The 21,530-nt window shown below is 48.7% G+C and overlaps 1 protein-coding gene across 6 annotated transcripts in view; it reads right to left on the bottom strand.

Annotated features, from left to right (window-relative positions):
- Nucleotides 1-21,530, bottom strand: part of wnk2 (WNK lysine deficient protein kinase 2) — a 65,684-nt gene that overhangs the window by 31,519 nt on the left and 12,635 nt on the right. For 3 of the 6 annotated variants that reach the window (XM_031901287.1, XM_031901289.1, XM_031901290.1), the window contains exons 3-12: nucleotides 17,072-17,244; nucleotides 15,166-15,386; nucleotides 14,754-14,911; nucleotides 10,998-11,086; nucleotides 8,734-8,953; nucleotides 7,685-7,952; nucleotides 6,886-7,070; nucleotides 2,772-2,915; nucleotides 2,489-2,662; nucleotides 668-1,147 (exon numbers count right to left, since the gene is read on the bottom strand). In XM_031901287.1, the coding sequence (XP_031757147.1) occupies nucleotides 668-1,147; nucleotides 2,489-2,662; nucleotides 2,772-2,915; nucleotides 6,886-7,070; nucleotides 7,685-7,952; nucleotides 8,734-8,953; nucleotides 10,998-11,086; nucleotides 14,754-14,911; nucleotides 15,166-15,386; nucleotides 17,072-17,244 (2,112 nt within the window). The remainder of the gene's footprint in view (nucleotides 1-667; nucleotides 1,148-2,488; nucleotides 2,663-2,771; nucleotides 2,916-6,885; nucleotides 7,071-7,684; nucleotides 7,953-8,733; nucleotides 8,954-10,997; nucleotides 11,087-14,753; nucleotides 14,912-15,165; nucleotides 15,387-17,071; nucleotides 17,245-21,530) is intronic. The other 3 variants (XM_031901288.1, XM_031901291.1, XM_031901292.1) reach the window with 3 other exon arrangements.

Here is a 21,530-nt window from a genome sequence, read left to right as displayed (position 1 = left end):
ATTTGCATATGCAGATAAGGCTAAAGAGAACCGAAAAATGAACGTGAATAAGTAAAACAATTTTCAACGTCCATGTTTATTTGCTGAAAAGTCATGTTTCAGGATTCGATTGGGCCAGTCACGTGGATTTGTCTGAATCCGAATCCTGCTGAAAAAGGCCGAATCCCAAACCAAATCTTGCAATGTCCTGTCTACCCCCACTCTGTAGCCAGTTCTCTATCCAAGTACAAATACAATATTCCTCAATATTATCAATAACCTTCTGTGAGGTACTGTATCAAACGCTTTAGCAAAGTCCAAGTAGATCCCATCCACTGCCATTCCAGCATCGAGGTTCCTGCTCACCTCCTCATAAAAGGCGACTAAATTAGTCTGGCAAGATCTGTTACCCATAAACCCATGTGGCACAAACTAATAGTATTGTATATGTATTCAAGTATCCTATCCCTTATTACCCCTTTCCAAAAGCTTTCCTACTACTGATGTCAGACTAACAGGCCTATAGTTCTCATGGTGAAAACGGGATCCATTTTTAAAAACTAGAAACTTATTAGTATTTAGTTGTGCCCTACTTTCCACTCACACAATTAAACATGTGACTTGGCCAGGGGGTGCCACACAAGAGCAGAAAGGTACAAGTAGAAAGACAACTGCAGGAAAGGATTACCTGGTTACATGCCCCGGCCGAGGCCTGGTCAGAGGGATGAGGGATGCTCGGATGGTGGGTTTGAGGAGGTGGAACAGTTGCTTGATGGGAGACATTTTGAGAGGGAACATCACTCTGAATGAGGGGTGGGTAGGATGTTTGGAACTGCTGAACTTGGGGATGCTGGGAAACAGCCTGTGGGGTGGGTAACGTTGGGACACCGGCTGCTGCTAGCAATGGAACCGTGCCCACTGGCACATTTGGGACTATGTTAGTCTCATAGGACAGTACCAACTGCGAATTCATGGCTTGCAAAGGCAGGGGTGGGGCTATGGCAGGAGTCAATGGGACACTGGCCACCACAATGCCTGGGGGAAAGTAGTGACAGGGGGCAGGTAATGGGGTAACACAGACAGCGGGAAAGTCAGAGAGACTGGCGCCAGGGAGAGTCTCTAGTCCTGCGAGAGGAGTAACTGCTGGAATGAGAGGGTACGGTGGAAGCTGAAAGACAATGGACAAGAACACGAATGAAAAAGTTCATTGTATTGATCTGATCCCAGCACAAGTGTGCGTCCCCGGTGATTCCGGTGCTTCACTAACAGCCTATGGGGCCCTCCTGCCCACCCAAAAATACACCATATAGATACAAGGCCCCCCATAGTAGCCGAGGGTGGAAAATCAAGTACAACCTCCTGCCTAATGTCTGGGCTACAAGGCTCTGCTCCTCCTAGGCACCCAAATGGTACTTCCTGTCCTTTGCCAATAGGGGTCTCCATTCATATACCAACCCGCTATGTAATGAGCCCAGTAACTATTGGCTCAAGTTTAATTTTGGGATGCACCCAATCCACTATTTTTGGATTCAGCCAAATACTGAACCACAGAAGGGTTAAAGAGCGCCGCACCTAGCCCCAGGGTTGGCCTGGCCTGCTAGAGAGCTGCCCCAGTCAAAAATAATTCCCATCACCCCTTTATTTCCAATATAGGTCTGTATAAACCTATTACATTTAGCCCCGCCTACACCTAACTGTGGAAGTGACCTCTGGTGGGTCCTAGGAGCCCCAGTCCAACACTCTTAGGAGACAAAGCAATATATTTGCCCAATGGAGCCCCCAGTGCCAAGGGGTTTCCTACACTCAAGGCTCCAGTTCCCATAATGCTTTTCATGTTCTCTCACTAAGGGGCTGATTTACTAATATTTGTTTTTCTCTGGCCTTGAAAGACGTATAAACACATTGTATAAATTCGAATTAAACTCGATCATTGTTTTATTTATAAAATGTCACAAAAATGCTTGAATCATTCGTCTGAAAATTTTGAGTTTACATTAGAAAATCCCACAATTTTCAAGCCAAAAGTAACGTTAAAACTCGAAAATTCGAGTTCGAACAGATGTTAAATGTCCGTGAATCCTCTCTATTTTTCCCCAAACAGGAAGTGCCCCAGTGGCCATTTTAGGAGCATTGGAAAACAATAATGTGATTCAAGTTTCACTTGAAACCGGGTGAAAAAGAAAACAATAAGGGGATTAACTTCCCCTTGAAAATGTGTCGAGGACAGGCTGTCCCTGACTATTCTATTCCCCTACTATTCTCAGCCTCCATAGAACTCAATGGTACTTGAGAGATCAAACCTGATCAAAAAAAGAGTTAACTAAACATTAATAAACCACGAATTATGGGAGTTATTTTAGAAAAACTTGAATTTTTCAAGAAACAATATTAAAAAAAAAATATCAATATTGCTTAGTAAATGTGCCCCTAAGTGTAGGGAGGGGGAATCACAGAAGAAGAGAAGGGGCGCAGTGCAACAAATACAGAAAGTCTCCCCTTGGGGCGTTACCTGGGTGGCAGGAACCGGGCGCTGCTGTGCGGGCACAGGAGGGATATGGAGAGGCTTCAGTTGTGGCACTGCCACTTGGGCGAGGGGCGCTTGGTACTGTGGGAAGGGGTGAGTGGCTGACTGCATGGGGCAGATGCCCTGAGGTGCCGGGATTTGCTGTACGACCGGATGCGGCTTGGTGCGGACAAAAAAAAAAAAATGTAAAAAAAAAATGAATAATTCCCCTAATGCCCCACATTAACATCCTGCTCTACCCACAACATGGCAGATCAGAATGACTTACCTGTCCAGGTAACACTGGCTGTAACTGAGCAAACTGCACTGAAGGAATGGCATTCGCTTGCATCATCGGGTACTGGGCACCGGGGTCTTGGTAATGCGGCTGCCCAAGACCCGGGAGGGTGCCAGTAGCAACTTGTATCCCAGGCTATAAAGGCAAAGTAAAATCAGTAACAATATAATACCTCCTACCCATATGTATAAATACAAATATGCAGAGAAGGAAAGTTCTGGGCACACAATAAGCCCCACCCCCATACTGTACTGTCTAAGGGAAACACTATGGCACCTCCTACCCATATGTATAAATTCAAATATACAGAGAGGGAATGTTCTGGGCACACAATAAGCTGTACCCCCATACTGTACTGTCTAAGGGAAACACTATGGCACCCCCTACCCATATGTATAAATACAAATATACAGAGAAGGAATGTTCTGGGCACACAATAAGCTGTACCCCCATACTGTACTGTCTAAGGGAAACACTATGGCACCTCCTACCCATATGTATAAATACAAATATACAGAGAAGGAATGTTCTGGGCACACAATAAGCTGTACCCCCATACTGTACTGTCTAAGGGAAACACTATGGCACCCCCTACCCATATGTATAAATACAAATATACAGAGAAGGAATGTTCTGGGCACACAAGCTGTACCCCCATACTGTACTGTCTAAGGGAAACACTATGGCACCCCCTACCCATATGTATAAATACAAATATACAGAGAGGGAATGTTCTGGGCACACAATAAGCTGTACCCCCATACTGTACTGTCTAAGGGAAACACTATGGCACCCCTACCCATATGTATAAATACAAATATACAGAGAGGGAATGTTCTGGGCACACAATAAGCTGTACCCCCATACTGTACTGTCTAAGGGAAACACTATGGCACCCCCTACCCATATGTATAAATACAAATATACAGAGAAGGAATGTTCTGGGCACACAATAAGCTGTACCCCCATACTGTACTGTCTAAGGGAAACACTATGGCACCCCCTACCCATATGTATAAATACAAATATACAGAGAAGGAATGTTCTGGGCACACAATAAGCTGTACCCCCATACTGTACTGTCTAAGGGAAACACTATGGCACCCCCTACCCATATGTATAAATACAAATATACAGAGAAGGAATGTTCTGGGCACACAATAAAAACAAACAAAATCACTTCAAACAAGAGGGTTGGGAGGGTTATGGAAATGGTATAATTAATGGAGAAAAAGAACAGACATAATTCTAATATTTCACATTTATCGGACATTTTTATAATATAGGGGTGAGTGCTGGGGGCCACACAGGTACAAATGGGAGTCAGCGCCATTACAAGGAGCTTAGGGAGGTTCTGCATAAGAAAATACAGAGACCCGCGGATCAGATCAGTCATTTGAGGGAACAATAGAGAGAGTCGATATGGCGCGGGCAGAGGGGGTATCGGAGGTGCCAGTGATGCCGACACTGATGGGCGCCAATGGGAAATGCTCAGCATGAGAAAAACTGCTGGTGCCAAGGCCTGGGGGGGTGGGGGGGGGGGAGAATCAGAACACTGAGAGAACAATAAACAGTTTAAAGGGAAAGTTTACATTTAAAGTTAACATTAGTTATAGGTCTATTCTTAGCGACTGTTCTCTTGGTCGTTGTTTTTCTTTTGCTTCTTTCCATCTTTCTGGGGATCGCTAACCCCAGCGGCCAAAAACCTATTGCTCTGTGGGGCTACAATGTTATTGTTTTGTTCCTATTCAGCCCTTCTCCTATCGCTCATTCATACCACCTGGTTGCTAGGGTAAATAGGACCCTAACAACCAGACGATAAAATTCCAAACTAGAAAGCTGCTAAAAAAACAAGAGCTAAAGAATTCAGTGGCAGCATCATAGTAAGAGATAATTTAAAGGTGAACTAAGCCCTTTAATCTCTATATTAAAGCCAGTGCTGTATTGGTATAAAAATGATTGGAATTACTGTACTTAAACAGCAGTCCCTCTGGTGGGTGGGGTTGGGGTGGCTCGGGGCGGGGCCATACACGTGAGAGGCATTTTTTACGCTGGAGTTGCCCAAGTGACCAGTGGGATAATAATCGGTGTTCCCTGGGTGAGTCTGCGCTTCTTTGGAAATGCAAAATCAGGAAAGGAAGGTTCTGGTTCAGCCCAGATAATGGGAACATAAAGGAAGATGTGAGAATAAGATTTCCATAAGTGCAAGAGACCCAAAACCCCATAAAACGCAACTGAATCTGTTCTGCACCAGTTCCGACTCCTGAAAAATTCAGGGCAAGAAACAATAACCAGTGGGGGCAGGATCAGGCTTTCCCATTGGAAGCGCAGCAGGGCCGAGGCTGTACAAAAGGAGCTACGGACAATAGGAGAATTCTAATTAAAATGGGCCGATGGCTCAGAGCTCGGGGGCAATTCCAGCGCAGGGAAAATAGCCGCGGCCCAAGTTAATTTCCGCCTGCTGAAACGATGCAGCATCTTAATATCAGCGGCTGGAGAAAAAAAAACCTCTCTCCATATGGAGAAACCGTATGAGCGGCGCGTGATTGATAGAAAGACGCGGCACTGGGGGCCAGTGATTGGCTGCGCTGAGAGAACATGACTTAAAGCGATTAGAGAAAATGAGCCCATTGGGTCAGGTGGAAAACCTGAACCTTCTGCCCCTGATGCATAGAAAGGGCTTTGTGGGGGCTGAATGTTGGGGGGCAAGTAGCGCAGAATAACAGAATTCTTTCCACGATGGCCATAGTGCCTGCCTTCTGTACCCTCACAGGGGCTTATTAATGGCTCTGTGTAGAACAGGGGCCCCCAGACCAGTGAGGGGCTGTGTTGCAGCGGGCCACCTCTCATTGCGGCAGTTGTAAACCGGTCCGTGGCGCAAAAAAGGTTGGGGAGCGTTGGTGTAGAAGGGGATTGTGGGAGCTGGCATCCAGGAAAGCCCACATGCGGAGTAAAACAAGGAAGCAGAGTATCCAATCAGGAGTCTTTTTATTCTAGATTCCGTCTCAGACATGCAGGTTGGTGATCGCAACAAAAATGGGCTGCGGAAGCGTGAGGGGTCCAGAGACACGGGGGTATAACAAGGCGTGTGGGGTAGAAAGGACACACACAGAATTCTTTTTAACCAATCAGGGTGAGGAATTTATTCCTGATCCCACCTACCAATTCTCTGGCATTGGATCTAGTAGGTGGGCTGGTGGAACCACGGCTTTCACCCCTCTCTGGGGTACTTAGATCTAACAGCTCTTCAGTCTTCGGGGCACTTTCTCCCAAAGGCTTCACTCTTCTCAATGAAGCAGGTTGGGTCTTCTGGTCAATGATGGCATGGAGCAATGTGTGGAGTCCTGTTAGATCTAAGCTGTGCCCATATATCCTGCTGCCTGGGGCAGGAGGGCAGCACTGGGGGGCAGGAGGGCAGCAGGGGGATGAGGGCTTACCTAAGCTGTATGGACATGGGTGGGATATTGTAGAGGAATTACACAACTGTGAGGAACATCTGTGGCACGGGATGTCCTGCATACCCACATCACTGCCATTCTGACCAAGTACAAGGGACTCCCGAGGGCCTGATGGCTGCGATAGGATATCGACCAACGCGTGTTCCGCAGATTTCGAAGTCCTTAACTCGGGAATTATTGCGGATGGAACTACGGAGTCACTGTATCGGCGGTTACCCCAAAACTCAAGGGGAACATCCAGCAGCTGCTTCTTCTCAGTGGGGGAAGTTGTGGCAGAACAGAGGCAACTCGCACAGTCCGGCCCTTTAAGAGGCAAAGGATCCCGTGTCCGGTTCATAGGGTGGAACTGCTTGTGGCTCTGGTACCGGCACTGGATACGGCACGGGTTCCTACATGGCTTTAGTTCAAGTGCAACCCGGCTGCTTCTTCCCCAATTACCGGCACCCCCCTCACTGAACCCGACCGACCGAGTAGAACTGGACGTCCCAAAAAGCTCATGAACGAATGGAGGCATAACATGCAGCTACGGTGCCACACATTAGAGAGAGGAAGAAATGAAAACATTCAGTGGAATGGAGTGAATTTGTGGGAATGGGGAGAGGTCGTTCCGTTTGGGCCCTTCCTTCCTACAACCGGGCTGGACTTACCGTGGGAGGCGGCTGGTACTGCCCAAAGTGTGGCACGGTCTGACCTTCCAGGATCGGGGGGCTATAGACCCTCTGGATGGCCGGAGGCAGTGAGTCGGGCAGAGAGGAATAGATGACGCTTTGCTGGCTGCTCTGAGAATCTGAATACACGGTGGATCCCTGGCCGCTGTCAAACGTGCCGTCGGCTGCCGAAAGACAATAGGTGATTAGGCCAATCCATTAGCCCTGGCAGGGCGGCCAACGTGGTGCTAAACTGCACAATACAGAGCCATTTCTCACAAAATTACAGCCCCCAAGGCTGATCCATCAGTGGGTTCTGAGAGCTAAGAAGCAAATGAAATATCATAATTATCTCCCTATTATTGATGGGGGGGGGGGGTATAGAGGTTACGGACTCTAATTACTGCAAATGTGTTCTCCCCAGTTAAACAACAGACACAGAAATGTCCCAGAACTATAAATAGAGAAGATTCTGCTGCTCTTTCTACCAGGCTTGTGGCACCGGCCCAATGCATTGCCTGCTCCCCCCCCCCCCCCCCACCAATATTGCATTAACCAAGCGGTTAATATGAAGTTGCCCCTCCCCTTGCTGCTATAACTGCCCCTGCCCTTCTGGGAAGGTTCCCACTAGATGGTGGAACAGTGTTGCTGGGAGTTGCTCCCATTCAGCCACAAGAGCATTAGAGAGGTTGGGCAGTGATGTTTGGGGTCAGGCTCACAGTCTATGCCATGTGGTGGTGCTAGGGCCAGATACCCACAGGCAGGGGGCAGATACCCACAGGCAGGGGCAGATACCTACAGGCAACAGATGTGATGCTGGTTGGCAGATTGGGCTGATACAAGTGCTGGTCGGTGTCCAGTTCCTCTGGCTCGGGGGGGATGTGGGGGGCAATGTGGGAGGAGTGTGCCAAGGGGGCGAGTGGCGGCTGCACTACTGGCGGCTGCTCCAAGGCCTCATTCTCCCCCGGACAGATCCTCTCTCTCCGCCACTGGATCAGCGCAACTCGGTCTCTTATTGATTTGCCCACAATCTTCACGTCGCTCTCATGGAAGAACCCGGATTCCACCTAAAGAGCAGAGAGAATATGGGGGGGTTGTATTTTGCCATTTCGACCAGACGAAAGGTTAAATAAACCAACTGCATGCAATTTTAATATGCAAGTTAGGATTTGTATTCGGTTCAAGATTCAAATGTACTGGATTGGGTGCAACCCCCCCGCCCCCCAAAGTATCCCCTTTAGTTGCTAGGTAGCACTTACCCTTGCGGACCCTCACAGAGTTTCCCCCCTAAATCAATACAAACTGTCTCTGGACCAGCGCCGTGACGATTCCTGTTACTGAGAACTAACTGCCATTTGGCCTGCTCCCATTGGTCAGTGGCATCACATGGCAGAGATGAGGCGGCCATGTTATATAAGGGTAAGATGGCACCATTGCCCACTTCTTGATGGGCGAAATGCCCTCATCCTCTAAAACACTCTGTAACATTGCTATAGCAACCGCATCTCTCCACTGCTTCCCAAACCTTTAGATTGTAAGCTCTTGCAAGCAGGGAAGGCATACAACTCAGGACTAGCTCAAGTGGGGGGCAAATACAAGTGACTGCCCCGGGCTCCTCACACAGTGGTTGTGAGTAGAACTGATGATACCTGGTAGGAGAGGGCAATGGGGCAATAGAGAGAGGGGCAAATGACCCTTTATATCAATGTTGCCAAACCCGAAGCCCTTTAGTATTAGCTGTTGTGCCCCCAGCACCAGACTTGCACTCCTACAACAATGTGACCCACAAAGTCTGTTTTGCCCCGGGACCCCCCTCCCCGACCAGTTCATTGCTGGGGGGGCATTTACCATCTCTTGTGCCACATCCTCAGGAGTTTCCTTCTCCAGATCGAAAGTGAACTCGATGGCGCCGTTATCTTTGGGTTTGACTTTCAGCTTCTTGGGATCCTCCACCCACAGCCTTAAGGCAATGGAAGATTTTCTACCGTTGTCTTCCTCTGCCAGCTCCACCCGCACCCCCGTGTCTTCCGCGAAGAAGGCGTGGCTTAGTAAGTCTTTAATTCCATATCTGTGAAAGATCAGACAACTTAGCCTTCCCGTATTAGCAACACATATGGGATCTGTTATCCAGAACATCATGTACGAGCTGCACCCCAATAACAGAGGTGGAGGCAATGAGGGGGGGTAAGAAGTCTGACTGCAGTTCCCACTGAATTCTATATTAATGAATGATTTAGAACTTCCCAATATATCTACATTATAGGTCCATTATAGTAATTGATGTATGGCTTTTGGGGGGCTTGGAGACGCCAAACATTACAGCAAATGTTTGGAAGATACTGGAAGAAGCTGTGTGATCCTTTTGGGGTCCAGGGGGGCAATCAATTATAATGATGGGGGGGGGGAGTTATATGGAGCTGTGCTGAACCTATAAAAGGGGAGATAAAGGAGAAGCTACCCCGACCTATTGCAGTGTGCGCCAAGGCAGACTGTGTACTGATCCATTACAAGGGGTGCCAAGGAACACGCTGTGCTGATCCATTACAAATGGGTAGGGGAATAAGGGGGTGGTGTTATGGGGGAGACCCACAGAAACTGTGCTGCTGTATTACAGGGGCTGTGGAGGGAGAGGCTGTGCTTTCTGTTATGGCATAAGTTGGGCACCTCACATCAAAGGCTCGGTCATCCGGCCCCTTTGGGGCACTCACAGAGCCCAATACAAATGGAGTCTGACCGGCAGAGGCTGATACAAATGGAGTCTGACCGGTAGAGCCCGATACAAATGGAGTCTGACCGGTAGAGCCCAATACAAATGGAGTCTGACTGGCAGAGGCTGATACAAATGGAGTCTTACCGGCAGAGGCTGATACAAATGGAGTCTGACCGGTAGAGCCAGATACAAATGGAGTCTGACCGGCAGAGGCTGATACAAATGGAGTCTGACCGGCAGAGGCTGATACAAATGGAGTCTTACCGGCAGAGGCTGATACAAATGGAGTCTGACTGACAGAGGCTGATACAAATGGAGTCTGACCGGCAGAGGCTGATACAAATGGAGTCTGACCAACAGAGGCCGATACAAATGGAGTCTGACGGGCAGAGGCTGATACAAATGGAGTCTGACCAACAGAGGCCGATACAAATGGAGTCTGACCAACAGAGGCTGATACAAATAGAGTCTGACCAACAGAGGCTGATACAAATGGAGTATGACCGGCAGAGGCCGATACAAATGGAGTCTGACCAACAGAGGCCGATACAAATGGAGTCTGACCAACAGAGGCTGATACAAATGGAGTATGACCGGCAGAGGCCGATACAAATGGAGTCTGACCAACAGAGGCCGATACAAATGGAGTCTGACCAACAGAGGCTGATACAAATAGAGTCTGACGGGCAGAGCCCAATACAAATGGAGTCTGACCAACAGAGCCCAATGCAAATGGAGTCTGACCGGCAGAGGCTGATACAAATGGAGTCTGACCAACAGAGCCCAATGCAAATGGAGTCTGACCGGCAGAGGCTGATACAAATGGAGTCTGATACAAATGGAGTCTGACCGGCAGAGGCTGATACAAATGGAGTCTGACCGGCAGAGGCCGATACAAATGGAGTCTGACCGGCAGTATAAACCATGCCCCAACCCTACATCTTTCTTTGTTAATTCTAACACTAATGTCTGACTGGAAGAAGCCGGACCCCAAGCTACATGATCAGGCTGCACCCCGATATTCTTGCCACAATCAGCCCCACAGAGGCAGGAAATGATTGATGCGCCGCTGATGCGCTATTGGATGGAGCTGCAGTGATTTATACAGCCGGAATACTCCTCTCCGTCAGGAATCAGCACTTTCCCTCCCTGAAAGGGAATTTGTTTGTGATTAAAGAGAGAAAACCCTGACAGCGTTCTGTGCCGGTGCTGCCGACGTTCCGCTGACTCACTGCTAATAAACTGCCGAGACCTGAGCGGAATAAATCAGGCCCGACCCTGGCTCCATTATGGGGGAAGTCTCTATTAGGGTTCTATGGATTCACATTCGCTTGCGCCGATTCCCAGCCGAACCCGGACTGGCAGCGATTTGTATTAATCCGCCCCCGGCGCCAATAATCACCTCTCCTCTTTATTCTTGCAGATGCACTCGCCGATGATTTCCTTGATCTCCGGGTCTGCAACTTTATCAAAGCTCGCGGGCTTCACCCCCTGAGGAGTCAAACACAGACATGGTCACTGCACAGCGCCAACTCTATGGCACCTCCTACCCATATGTATAAATACAAATATACAGAGAAGGAATGTTCTGGGCAGACAATAAGCTGTACCCCCATACTGTACTGTCTAAGGGAAACTCTATGGCACCTCCTACCCATATGTATAAATACAAATATACAGAGAAGGAATGTTCTGGGCACACAGTAAGCTGTACCCCCATACTGTACTGCCTAAGGGAAACACTATGGCACCCCCTACCCATATGTATAAATACAAATATACAGAGAGGGAATGTTCTGGGCATACAATAATCTGTACCCTGATACTAAAGGGTACAGAATGAATATTTGTGGCACAATAATGATGTGTAACAATAAAATATGCCCCCATGGCACTGTCGGAGACACACAGTATTATCACATAAGAGAGGACGAGAATAACTCCCTGCAGCAGAATTGCCATTTAGGATCATTCCCCGCCCCTGACAGTCAGCTGATCCTAGTTAGTAATTGAAGCAGCCAGAAAATCTCATCAATGCCACCCCCCCCCACATAATCACAAGTTTATCTGTAACAATGTAAAATCAGGCAGCCGAACCATCTGCAGCCAAAAGCTGATAAAGGAGGTGAGATTTTGGGGTGCAGTGGGGTGACTGCACGGTACAGGCGGCGGCAGGCAGGGCAATGCGCAGGGGGAAGATGGGGAATTGATTGCTGCCGCACACACAGGCTCAGCGCATACAAATAGCCACGTGCCCATTGCTTATTCAGGAGATTCATACGGGCGCTGACATGTGACAGTTACTGGGCGCATAATGCAATTAGTCAGGGTTATGGGGCGTGTGGGGGGGGGGGGCAGAAATCCATTGCCTGTCACTATAAAGCACAGAGCTAAAGTGCTTATTACCCCCCCCCCCCCCACCCCCAGGCTCTCCCCGGGGAAATTTATTGTCATTATGTAAAGATTTCCTTTAGTAACCAGCAAATGCCCCAACCTTAATAAATGTTTCAACATGAACCAGTCATTCGCTGGGAAAGGGGGTTTTAATAGAAACCGTCACTAAAATATATCTATCCATTAGCATCCCAGGGAAGGGTCATGTGACCAAGAGAGGGGGAATGATGCATTCATTTGGGTGGGGGAAGGGGATCTCACCATCAGCATAGGAAGGGGTTCCTTACTGTAAGGGCAGTCAGGTTATGGGGTTCCCTACCCAGAGAGGGGGAATGAGTGATTCATTGGGGGTGGGGAGGAAAGGGGATCTCACCATCAGCATAGGAAGGGGTTCCTTACTGTAAGGGCAGTCAGGTTATGGGATTCCCTACCCAGAGAGGGGGAATGAGTGATACATTGGGGGTGGGGAGGAAAGGGGATCTCACCATCAGCATAGGAAGGGGTTCCTTACTGTAAGGGCAGTCAGGTTATGGGATTCCCTACCAAGAGAGGGGAGATGAGTGATACATTGGGGGTGGGGAGGAAAGGGGATCTCACCATCAGCATAGGAAGGGGTTCCTTACTGTAAGGGCAGTCAGGTTATGGGATTCCCTACCAATAGAGGGGGATTGAGTGATACATTGGGGGTGGGGAGGAAAGGGGATCTCACCATCAGCATAGGAAGGGGTTCCTTACTGTAAGGGCAGTCAGGTTATGGGATTCCCTACCAATAGAGGGGGAATGAGTGATACATTGGGGGTGGGGAGGAAAGGAGATCTCACCATCAGCATAGGAAGGGGTTCCTTACTGTAAGGGCAGTCAGGTTATGGGGTTCCCTACCCAGAGAGGGGGAATGAGTGATACATTGGGGGTGGGGAGGAAAGGGGGTCTCACCATCAGCATAGGAAGGGGTTCCTTACTGTAAGGGCAGTCAGGTTATGGGGTTCCCTACCCAGAGGGGATGTTTCAGGGTGACTCTGGGATACTCCCAGGAAGCACAGTAAATTGTGGGGAGTTACCCCACGCTGCAGGTGACTGGGAGTTAATTACATGAAGGCTCATTGGCTGATGGTTAATTCCTGACTGAATAGGGAAACTGATTGGATTAAGTCTCGCCGGCGCTGATCTGTCTCTCGGTGATGCCACTGGGCCCCGCACTCTCATCGAGATCTCAAAATGATCTTCGTGCTCCAATGAGCAGCAAATTGCCCTTCAGCAGGTCAGGGACACGGGGGCACCGCGCTTCTGCCCGTGGCACATCGATCCCCGAGTCCCATCATTAGCTCCACCCTGGGGCAGCACCCACGGTGGGGTTTAGGGGGGCAGTGCAGCATAGCAGGGGCTGCTGAACTACAGGACCCAGCGTCTCGCTGGCATTTGTAGTATAACATCTGGATAGCCACAGTTAGCTAGTGAACATGCTGAGAGACTGTGGCAAGTTGCAGTTGGTCTTTTTATGTTTTGGGGATTTTTTTTTTTTCCCCCCCATTTTCTTTTTAAGGCCTGGTTTGGCACTGATATGTGGTTGCTAAGGCCACACTGTATTACAACCTGGGGCAGGGAAACAGCTAAACACATAGATAATTAATTCATAAAAATAATCCTGGGCCAAGGCCAATCAGATTTCTTTTTAGCCTGTTACCAACCAGACTCTGCCATTATAACACATAAAGCTACTCACTGCCACCTAGGCACATTGTGGGGCACTTTATAGTGGTATGGGCAGTACTTCCATCTCTACTTCCTTTGCACGAGGGAGTGTATTTCCTGGTACCCATGTGACTGCCTCTGCTTCCTTTGCACGGGGGAGTGTATTTCCTGGTACCCATGTGACTGTCTCTGCTTCCTTTGCACGGGGGAGTGTATTTCCTGGTACCCATGTGACTGTCTCTGCTTCCTTTGCACGGGGGAGTGTATTTCCTGGTACCCATGTGACTGTCTCTGCTTCCTTTGCACGGGGGAGTGTATTTCCTGGTACCCATGTGACGGTCTCTGCTTCCTTTGCACGGGGGAGTGTATTTCCTGGTACCCATGTGACTGGGGCACAGGTATGGGGGGGGCACAGGGCTAAGAGAAATGGGCTGCACCCTGTTGGCAAAGACTCCGAGGCTCATTCAGCTTCACACTGAGGAGATGTGACAGGCAGAGCCAACGCTGCCCCCCCATATGGCACAGTTAATGGAGATTATATAACCCCCCCCACCCCCCTCGGGGCAGTTACTATGTATTATTCACTCCCTGGGCTAAATATACCCACACACGCACATGTATGTGCACATATTACTCCCAGTAGCCTTGCACTCTCTCTAACCCTCTCTGCCCCCCCCCCCGGGGTCCCACGGAAGAATAAAGGGCAAGTATCACTTCTTTGTGCCTCACTGGAATTTCTGCGAGTTCCGATTGTTCCTTTGTTCTAGATAACGGCCGGACGCGCAACACTTAACTCTTCGAGGGCTCTGGTGATGGGATAGGGGCTCTCAGGGGCCACTCGACCCCCAGGGCCAAGTGCTGGGCAAACAGGAAACCCATTAGAAATCCCCAAAGCTTACAGGGGCATTTGTGGCGCAGCTGGGAATGCTGGGAAATGTGGTTTAACTGCCCCTGTGTGCTTCATTAATGGCCTTCCCATGATCCTCTGGGAATTAACCCTCACATCCCCAGGCTCCCAGGGGACAAGCAAACAAAGGGTCAATCTAGCGTTACGGTTAGTGGGGGCGGGACTTACGCTGGTCACTTTCCGGTAGATCTGGGCCGCGTTCTGGCATTCCGAGTACGGATATTCCGACGTGGCCATTTCCAACATGCACATCCCGAAGGCGTAAACGTCCACCGACTCGTCGTAATGTTCCTCGTACATCTCGGGGGCCATGAACTCGGGGGTGCCTGCGGGCCGCACAGTGTTAATGACCATTGCATCCCCGGACAGAACCAACCCTCTCCCAGCCAATCATTGCACTCGAATCTGCGGCCAGCACATCCCTTTACAAAGGGTAGCCCACTAGGCAAATGATTCAAAAACTATAACAAATAAATAACAAAGACCAATTGCAAAGTTGCTAGGAATAGGCCATTCTATAACATACTACAAGTGGACTGCCCCTTTAAGGGGAAGGTTTGTACGAACGCGCCGCTGGTACCTATGACGCTCTTGGCGAAGGAGGCGCGCTTCAGGGTGGCCAGGCCCAGGTCGCCGATTTTCACCGAGCCGGTGGGTCCAGTGATGAAGATGTTGTCGCATTTGAGGTCCCGGTGGATGATGGGAGGGGTGCGCGTGTGGAGGAACATTAACCCCTTGAGGATCTGCCGGCACCAACTGCGCAAGACCTTGGGCTTCATCACCTTAAATCTCTTCAGGTATCTGAAAAAGTCAGGGGGGCGGGGCAATATGCAGAGTTGGTCATGTGTCCCATATTTACTAACCATCGTCAACACTTCACAAACATAAGTGCATTTCCCCTTTAAAAGCAAAATAATACTGGGCAGTAACCCATAGCAACCATTTAGTGATGAGATTTTTTTAAGCAAGGTGCAAGTTGGTTGATGAAAACAAACATCTGATTGGTTGCCATGGGTTACTGCCCAGGTGCAGATTTGCCCAGTCTTTATAAATGAGCCCCACGACGTACACGGCATGAATCAGCCTTTCCTCCAGCGCCCACTGCATGTCACTAGCATAAGGGAAACTGAAACCCAGGAATGTGGGGGTAACGAGATTGGGCCCTTTCCTGAGACCAACACACCTCCTCGCTTAAGAGACAAAAAACACAAACATATTCCTCCTTTGCTGATGTTGAGATCCCCTTTCCTCCCCACCCCCAATGAATCACTCATTCCCACTCTCTTGGTAGGGAACCCCATAACCTGACTGCCCTTACAGCAAGGAACCCCTTCCTATGCTGATGGTGAGATCCCCTTTCCTCCCCACCCCCAATGAATCACTCATTCCCACTCTCTTGGTAGGGAACCCCATAACCTGACTGCCCTTACAGTAAGTAACCCCTTCCTATGCTGATGGTGAGATCCCCTTTCCTCCCCACCCCCAATGTATCACTCATTCCCCCTCTCTGGGTAGGGAATCCCATAACCTGACTGCCCTTACAGTAAGGAACCCCTTCCTATGCTGATGGTGAGATCCCCTTTCCTCCCCACCCCCAATGAACCACTCATTCCCCCTCTCTGGGTAGGGAACCCCATAACCTGACTGCCCTTACAGTAAGGAACCCCTTCCTATGCTGATGGTGAGATCCCCTTTCCTCCCCACCCCCAATGAATCACTCATTCCCCCTCTCTTGGTAGGGAATCCCATAATCTGACTGCCCTTACAGTAAGGAACCTCTTCCTATGCTGATGGTGAGATCCCCTTTTCTCCCCACCCGCAATGTATCACTCATTCCCCCTCTCTTGGTAGGGAACCCCATAACCTGACTGCCCTTACAGTAAGGAACCCCTTCCTATGCTGATGGTGAGATCTCCTTTCCTCCCCACCCCCAATGTATCACTCATTCCCCCTCTCTGGGTAGGGAACCCCATAACCTGACTGCCCTTACAGTAAGGAACCCCTTCCTATGCTGATGGTGAGATCCCCTTTCCTGCTACAGTTGCACAGTTGCTGGCGCATTACTGCTACAGATTTATACTTGCTAATGAGTAGAATTTCCATTCATAGTAACAGAGTTGCTGAGCAGGGGAGAATCAGACAAGTCATCACCCTGAGCCAAACACACGCCATTAATATTGAGAAGCAGATAAAACCCACTGATGCGGCGCCAATACACCGGGGGGGGGCAGAATTCAGAAGGAAATTAAATGTCTCCCTTGGCCCAGTTGGTTTTATGAATTCTGTTAACATCAGTGTAAATAATAGGGTTTGGGGAGCTGCTTCTCTTCAGATTCATCTACTCCCCCCCCAGCAACTCCTGTCAGACAAGGGCTGCTGGGAGTTATAGTTTAGCAATAACCGGAGGGCAGCGGATTGCTCACCCAGGCCCAGGATATGTAGCAGCCAATAGCCACGCGGTTTGTAGCAGCCAATAGCAGACTCACGTTTTTAGGGTCCCCGATGTCATGAGCTCCGTAACAAGAACGATGTACTTCTTCCCTTTCAGACACGACTCCCAGAAGTCATAGAATCGGACGATATTCGGGTGCTGCAGCCCCTTCAGCATCTCCGCTTCCTCCTTAAACCGCTGGCGCTCTAATTTGCTTAATTTACGGTCCTGCAAAAAAGGCCAACCAATAAAAATAATTCAGGAATTGGCATCTCCGGCTGTGCCGAACTGCAGATTAAAGGGGAAGTTAACCTTAACATAAGTATAATGCAGACAGTGATATCCAAAGGCAATCTGCATTTTTATGGGTTTTCAATAATTGATACATCCCTTTTCAGCAGCTTTCCAATACTTATTTTAACAGCTGCTTCGTTGCTAAGGTGCAATTTACCCTAGCGACCAGGCAGTGTCGTATGAATAAAATACTGGAAGATAAATAGGAGAGGCCTGAATAGAAACATAAGGAATAGAAAGTAACCACAGCAATACAATTAAAGCTTTATATTGATGTATTTTTTGTTGGCGGGGTCAGTGACCCCCATTTGAGAGCTGGAAAGAGGCACAATTGGAAGGCAAAGAATTAAAAACCTATAAAAATATGAAGGCAAATACAGTTGCTGAGAACAGGCCATTCTCACACCTTGTGGATCAACCCCTTCTCCTTGTAGATTGTAAGCTCTTTGGGGCAGGGCTCCCTTCACCTCTTGTATCGGTTATTGATTGCTTTATATGTTACTCCTTGTAGAGTGTAAGCTCTTTGGGGCAGGGCTCTCTTCCCCTCCTGTATCGGTTACTGATTGCTTTATATGTTACTCCTTGTAGATTGTAAGCTCTTTGGGGCAGGGCTCTCTTCCCCTCCTGTATCGGTTACTGATTGCTTTATATGTTACTCCTTGTAGAGTGTAAGCTCTTTTGGGCAGGGCTCTCTTCACCTCTTATAAAGCAATCAATAACCGATACATGTTACTCTGTATGTCCAGTGTATAAAACCACTTATTGTACAGCGCTGCGGGGTATGTTGGAGCTTTATAAACAAGTGTTATTATTATATATTAATAATAATAAATATAATAATAATACTATAGCATATTAAAAGAATGGTAAACTTCCCCTTTATGTTCTGTACATAGAAAGAGAACAGTAAGTTGGCTCATTCACTGTACATTGATGGAGCTGCCGTACTGCCTGAAACCACTGGGGGTGCTGTACTCTGACTACTCTATGTACAACTATATGTAATTCTCCTATACAGTTTCCTCAGCACATCACACAGGGGCTCATTTATTAACATTGGGCACATTTGCCTATGGACATTATCCCATAGCAACCAATCAGCAATGGGCTTTTTTTCAGCCAGCTGCAGGTAGAACAATGAATGGAACCATTTCTTTGGTTGCCAAAGAGGTGATGAGGAAACTGTAAAGGAGAATTACATATAGTTGTACATAGAGTAGTCAGAGTACAGCACCCCTAGTGGCTACAGGCAGTATGGCAGCTCCATCAGTTTACAGTGAATGAGCCAACTTACTGTCCTGTTTAGAGGAACCTTTCACCCATAGTGATGGATTCAGCCCTTGTAGGAAACACATATCACGTACAATAAGATCTTTATGGCACGAGGGGCCACGCTCACCCCCCCAGGGACCGTCCCATAACTACAGAGACACCGCGGCGCTTTACATAACCTTATTAGAAAGACAAACACTCACGGCCCAAGCAAAAAATAAAAACCCTCAAGTCATCAGATTTCTACAATGAAAGATAAAAGCAACAAGAGAAACATCTAAAGGGCATTAAATATTGATGTGGGGAGTCAGAACTGTGCAGTTTCCGTGAATGGAACCAATTTAACCCTTACACGCCCAACGGAATCCTTTGCAGTGCAGCTTTCCCTGAATATAAGGCATTACTTGTGTATTATAAGGGGTAATGTACCCCCTACTGTAAATGATAAGGATATTAGCAGTCACTGAGGGGTTCTGTGCCCCCCATATAAAGGCACAAGGCTGCAGGCTGAGTTATACAGGGAACTTTGAGTATCACTCATGTATTATAAGGGATAATGTACCCCCTACTGTAAGTGATAAGGATACTAGAAGTCACTGAGGGGTTCTGTGCCCCCCATATAAAGGCACAAGGCTGCAGGCTGAGTTATACAGGGAACTCTGAGTATCACTCATGTATTATAAGGGATAATGTACCCCCTACTGTAAATGATAAGGATATTAGCAGTCACTGAGGGGTTCTGTGCCCCCCATATAAAGGCACAAGGCTGCAGGCTGAGTTAAATATTAGCCCTTTAGACCTCAGTGAGAGACTGTTTGAATGAAGGATGAGCAAGAGAAAGAATGAAGCGAAAAATGTTTTGCTTTGCCTTTAAATAACATTGCAATTCTGGGCGCAGGTACCAGAGGGCAGGGGAGCTTAGTGATTGGCCGGGGGCCACAGTTGCTGCCGGGGCACAAACATTTGGGTTCCAGCTGTAAATGAAAGAGCCGAGGTTCCCCCCAGAGAACAATTAAGGGAAATGAAAGAGGTGAGAGGTCCGGCCCTAGAAAGCAGGATGGGATTACTACGCAGCCTGACAGATCCCATTAGTACTGAGTACCCGCAGGAGATGAGATCATGGCGTCAGGGAGGGGGGGGGACAAATTCTGCAGTGAGTATCTGAGCAACGTCGGGGGCTGTAGGTGAGGAACAATCTGTGTTCTGCAGAACCTTCCCCGACCCACTTACACGCTCTGGATTAGTGACATATTGCAGGGAATCTAAACCCTCCATGAAACCATCCAATCATGCGCCTTACTTCTCTCTAATAACCTAAATACAAATGCAGGAGAACTGACCAATAAGAATGCAGCTGCTCAACACTATGGTAGCCATCTTGCTGCTAACACAGATAGGGAGAGTGCTGTGCCATTTGGGCCAATGATTTGATACTGGAATCAGAATCAGTAGGGAGGACAGACAGCTGTTTGTTGGTCTGGGTTAACCACCAATTTTGCACGGGGGAGTGTATTTCCCGGTACCCATGTGACTGTCTCTGCTTCCTTTGCATGGGGGAGTGTATTTCCTGGTACCCATGTGACTGTCTCTGCTTCCTTTGCACGGGGGAGTGTATTTCCCGGTACCCATGTGACTGTCTCTGCTTCCTTTGCACGGGGGAGTGTATTTCCCGGTACCATGTGACTGTCTCTGCTTCCTTTGCACGGGGGAGTGTATTTTCCGGTACCCATGTGACTGTCTCTGCTTCCTTTGCACGGGGGAGTGTATTTCCTGGTACCCATGTGACTGTCTCTGCTTCCTTTGCACAGGGGAGTGTATTTCCTGGTACCCATGTGACTGTCTCTGCTTCCTTTGCACGGGGGAGTGTATTTCCTGGTACCCATGTGACTGTCTCTGCTTCCTTTGCACGGGGGAGTGTATTTCCTGGTACCCATGTGACTGTCTCTGCTTCCTTTGCACGGGGGAGTGTATTTTCCGGTACCCATGTGACTGTCTCTGCTTCCTTTGCACGGGGGAGTGTATTTCCTCGTACCCATGTGACTGTCTCTGCTTCCTTTGCACGGGGGAGTGTATTTCCTCGTACCCATGTGACTGTCTCTGCTTCCTTTGCATGGGGGAGTGTATTTCCTGGTACCCATGTGACTGTCTCTGCTTCCTTTGCATGGGGGAGTGTATTTCCTGGTACCCATGTGACTGTCTCTGCTTCCTTTGCATGGGGGAGTGTATTTCCTGGTACCCATGTGACTGTCTCTGCTTCCTTTGCATGGGGGAGTGTATTTCCTGGTACCCGTGTGACTGTCTCTGCTTCCTCTGCACGGGGCGGAGTTAGAACAGAGCGAGACCCACACGCCGGCCAATCAGTCTGCGTGTCCTTCCTGATAACCTTATAGTCTATATACAGAGCGGCCATAAAACGCGTGGCAGGAGCCCAATCACTGGGGCCCATCCATCACTGGGCGCAGCCGCGCTCCGGAGAGACGTTCCCGGTGCATTAATGGCACAACTATTTCTGCTAAGGTCTCTCATCACTTGTTGGACCTGGAAGCGGATCAATTCCGCGAGCTGATTGGCCCATAACTCTGCCATAGATGTCCTACTCTGGCGGCGGCACCGCAGTCATCGCAGCTTTAATCTCAGGAAAGGGGCTGATTTGGCCCAAGAAGCAACTGGAGGGCTGTCAGAACTTGTAGAACCCAATTAGTGGGGGCAGTCACAGTTTTAAAAAGATGATGCAGAACATTCAGCTGCCGGCTCTGCGGGTTCTGAATTCAGGCTATAAGCAAACTGGGGGCTGTTCCTGCTGAATTGTGCTTAGTACAGGGGAATCCCTATGTGCCATAGTTTTATGGTAACTCTCTGTACAGGCTATGGGCAAACTGGGGGCTGTTCCTGCTGAATTGTGCTTAGTACAGGGGAATCCCTATGTGCCATAGTTTAATGGTATCTCT

Source organism: Xenopus tropicalis, chromosome 4 (assembly GCF_000004195.4).
Source record: "Xenopus tropicalis strain Nigerian chromosome 4, UCB_Xtro_10.0, whole genome shotgun sequence".
Classification (NCBI taxonomy): Eukaryota; Metazoa; Chordata; class Amphibia; order Anura; family Pipidae; genus Xenopus; species Xenopus tropicalis.
Note: the sequence above shows the minus strand (reverse complement) of the source record. Positions and strands in the feature narration are given on the sequence as shown.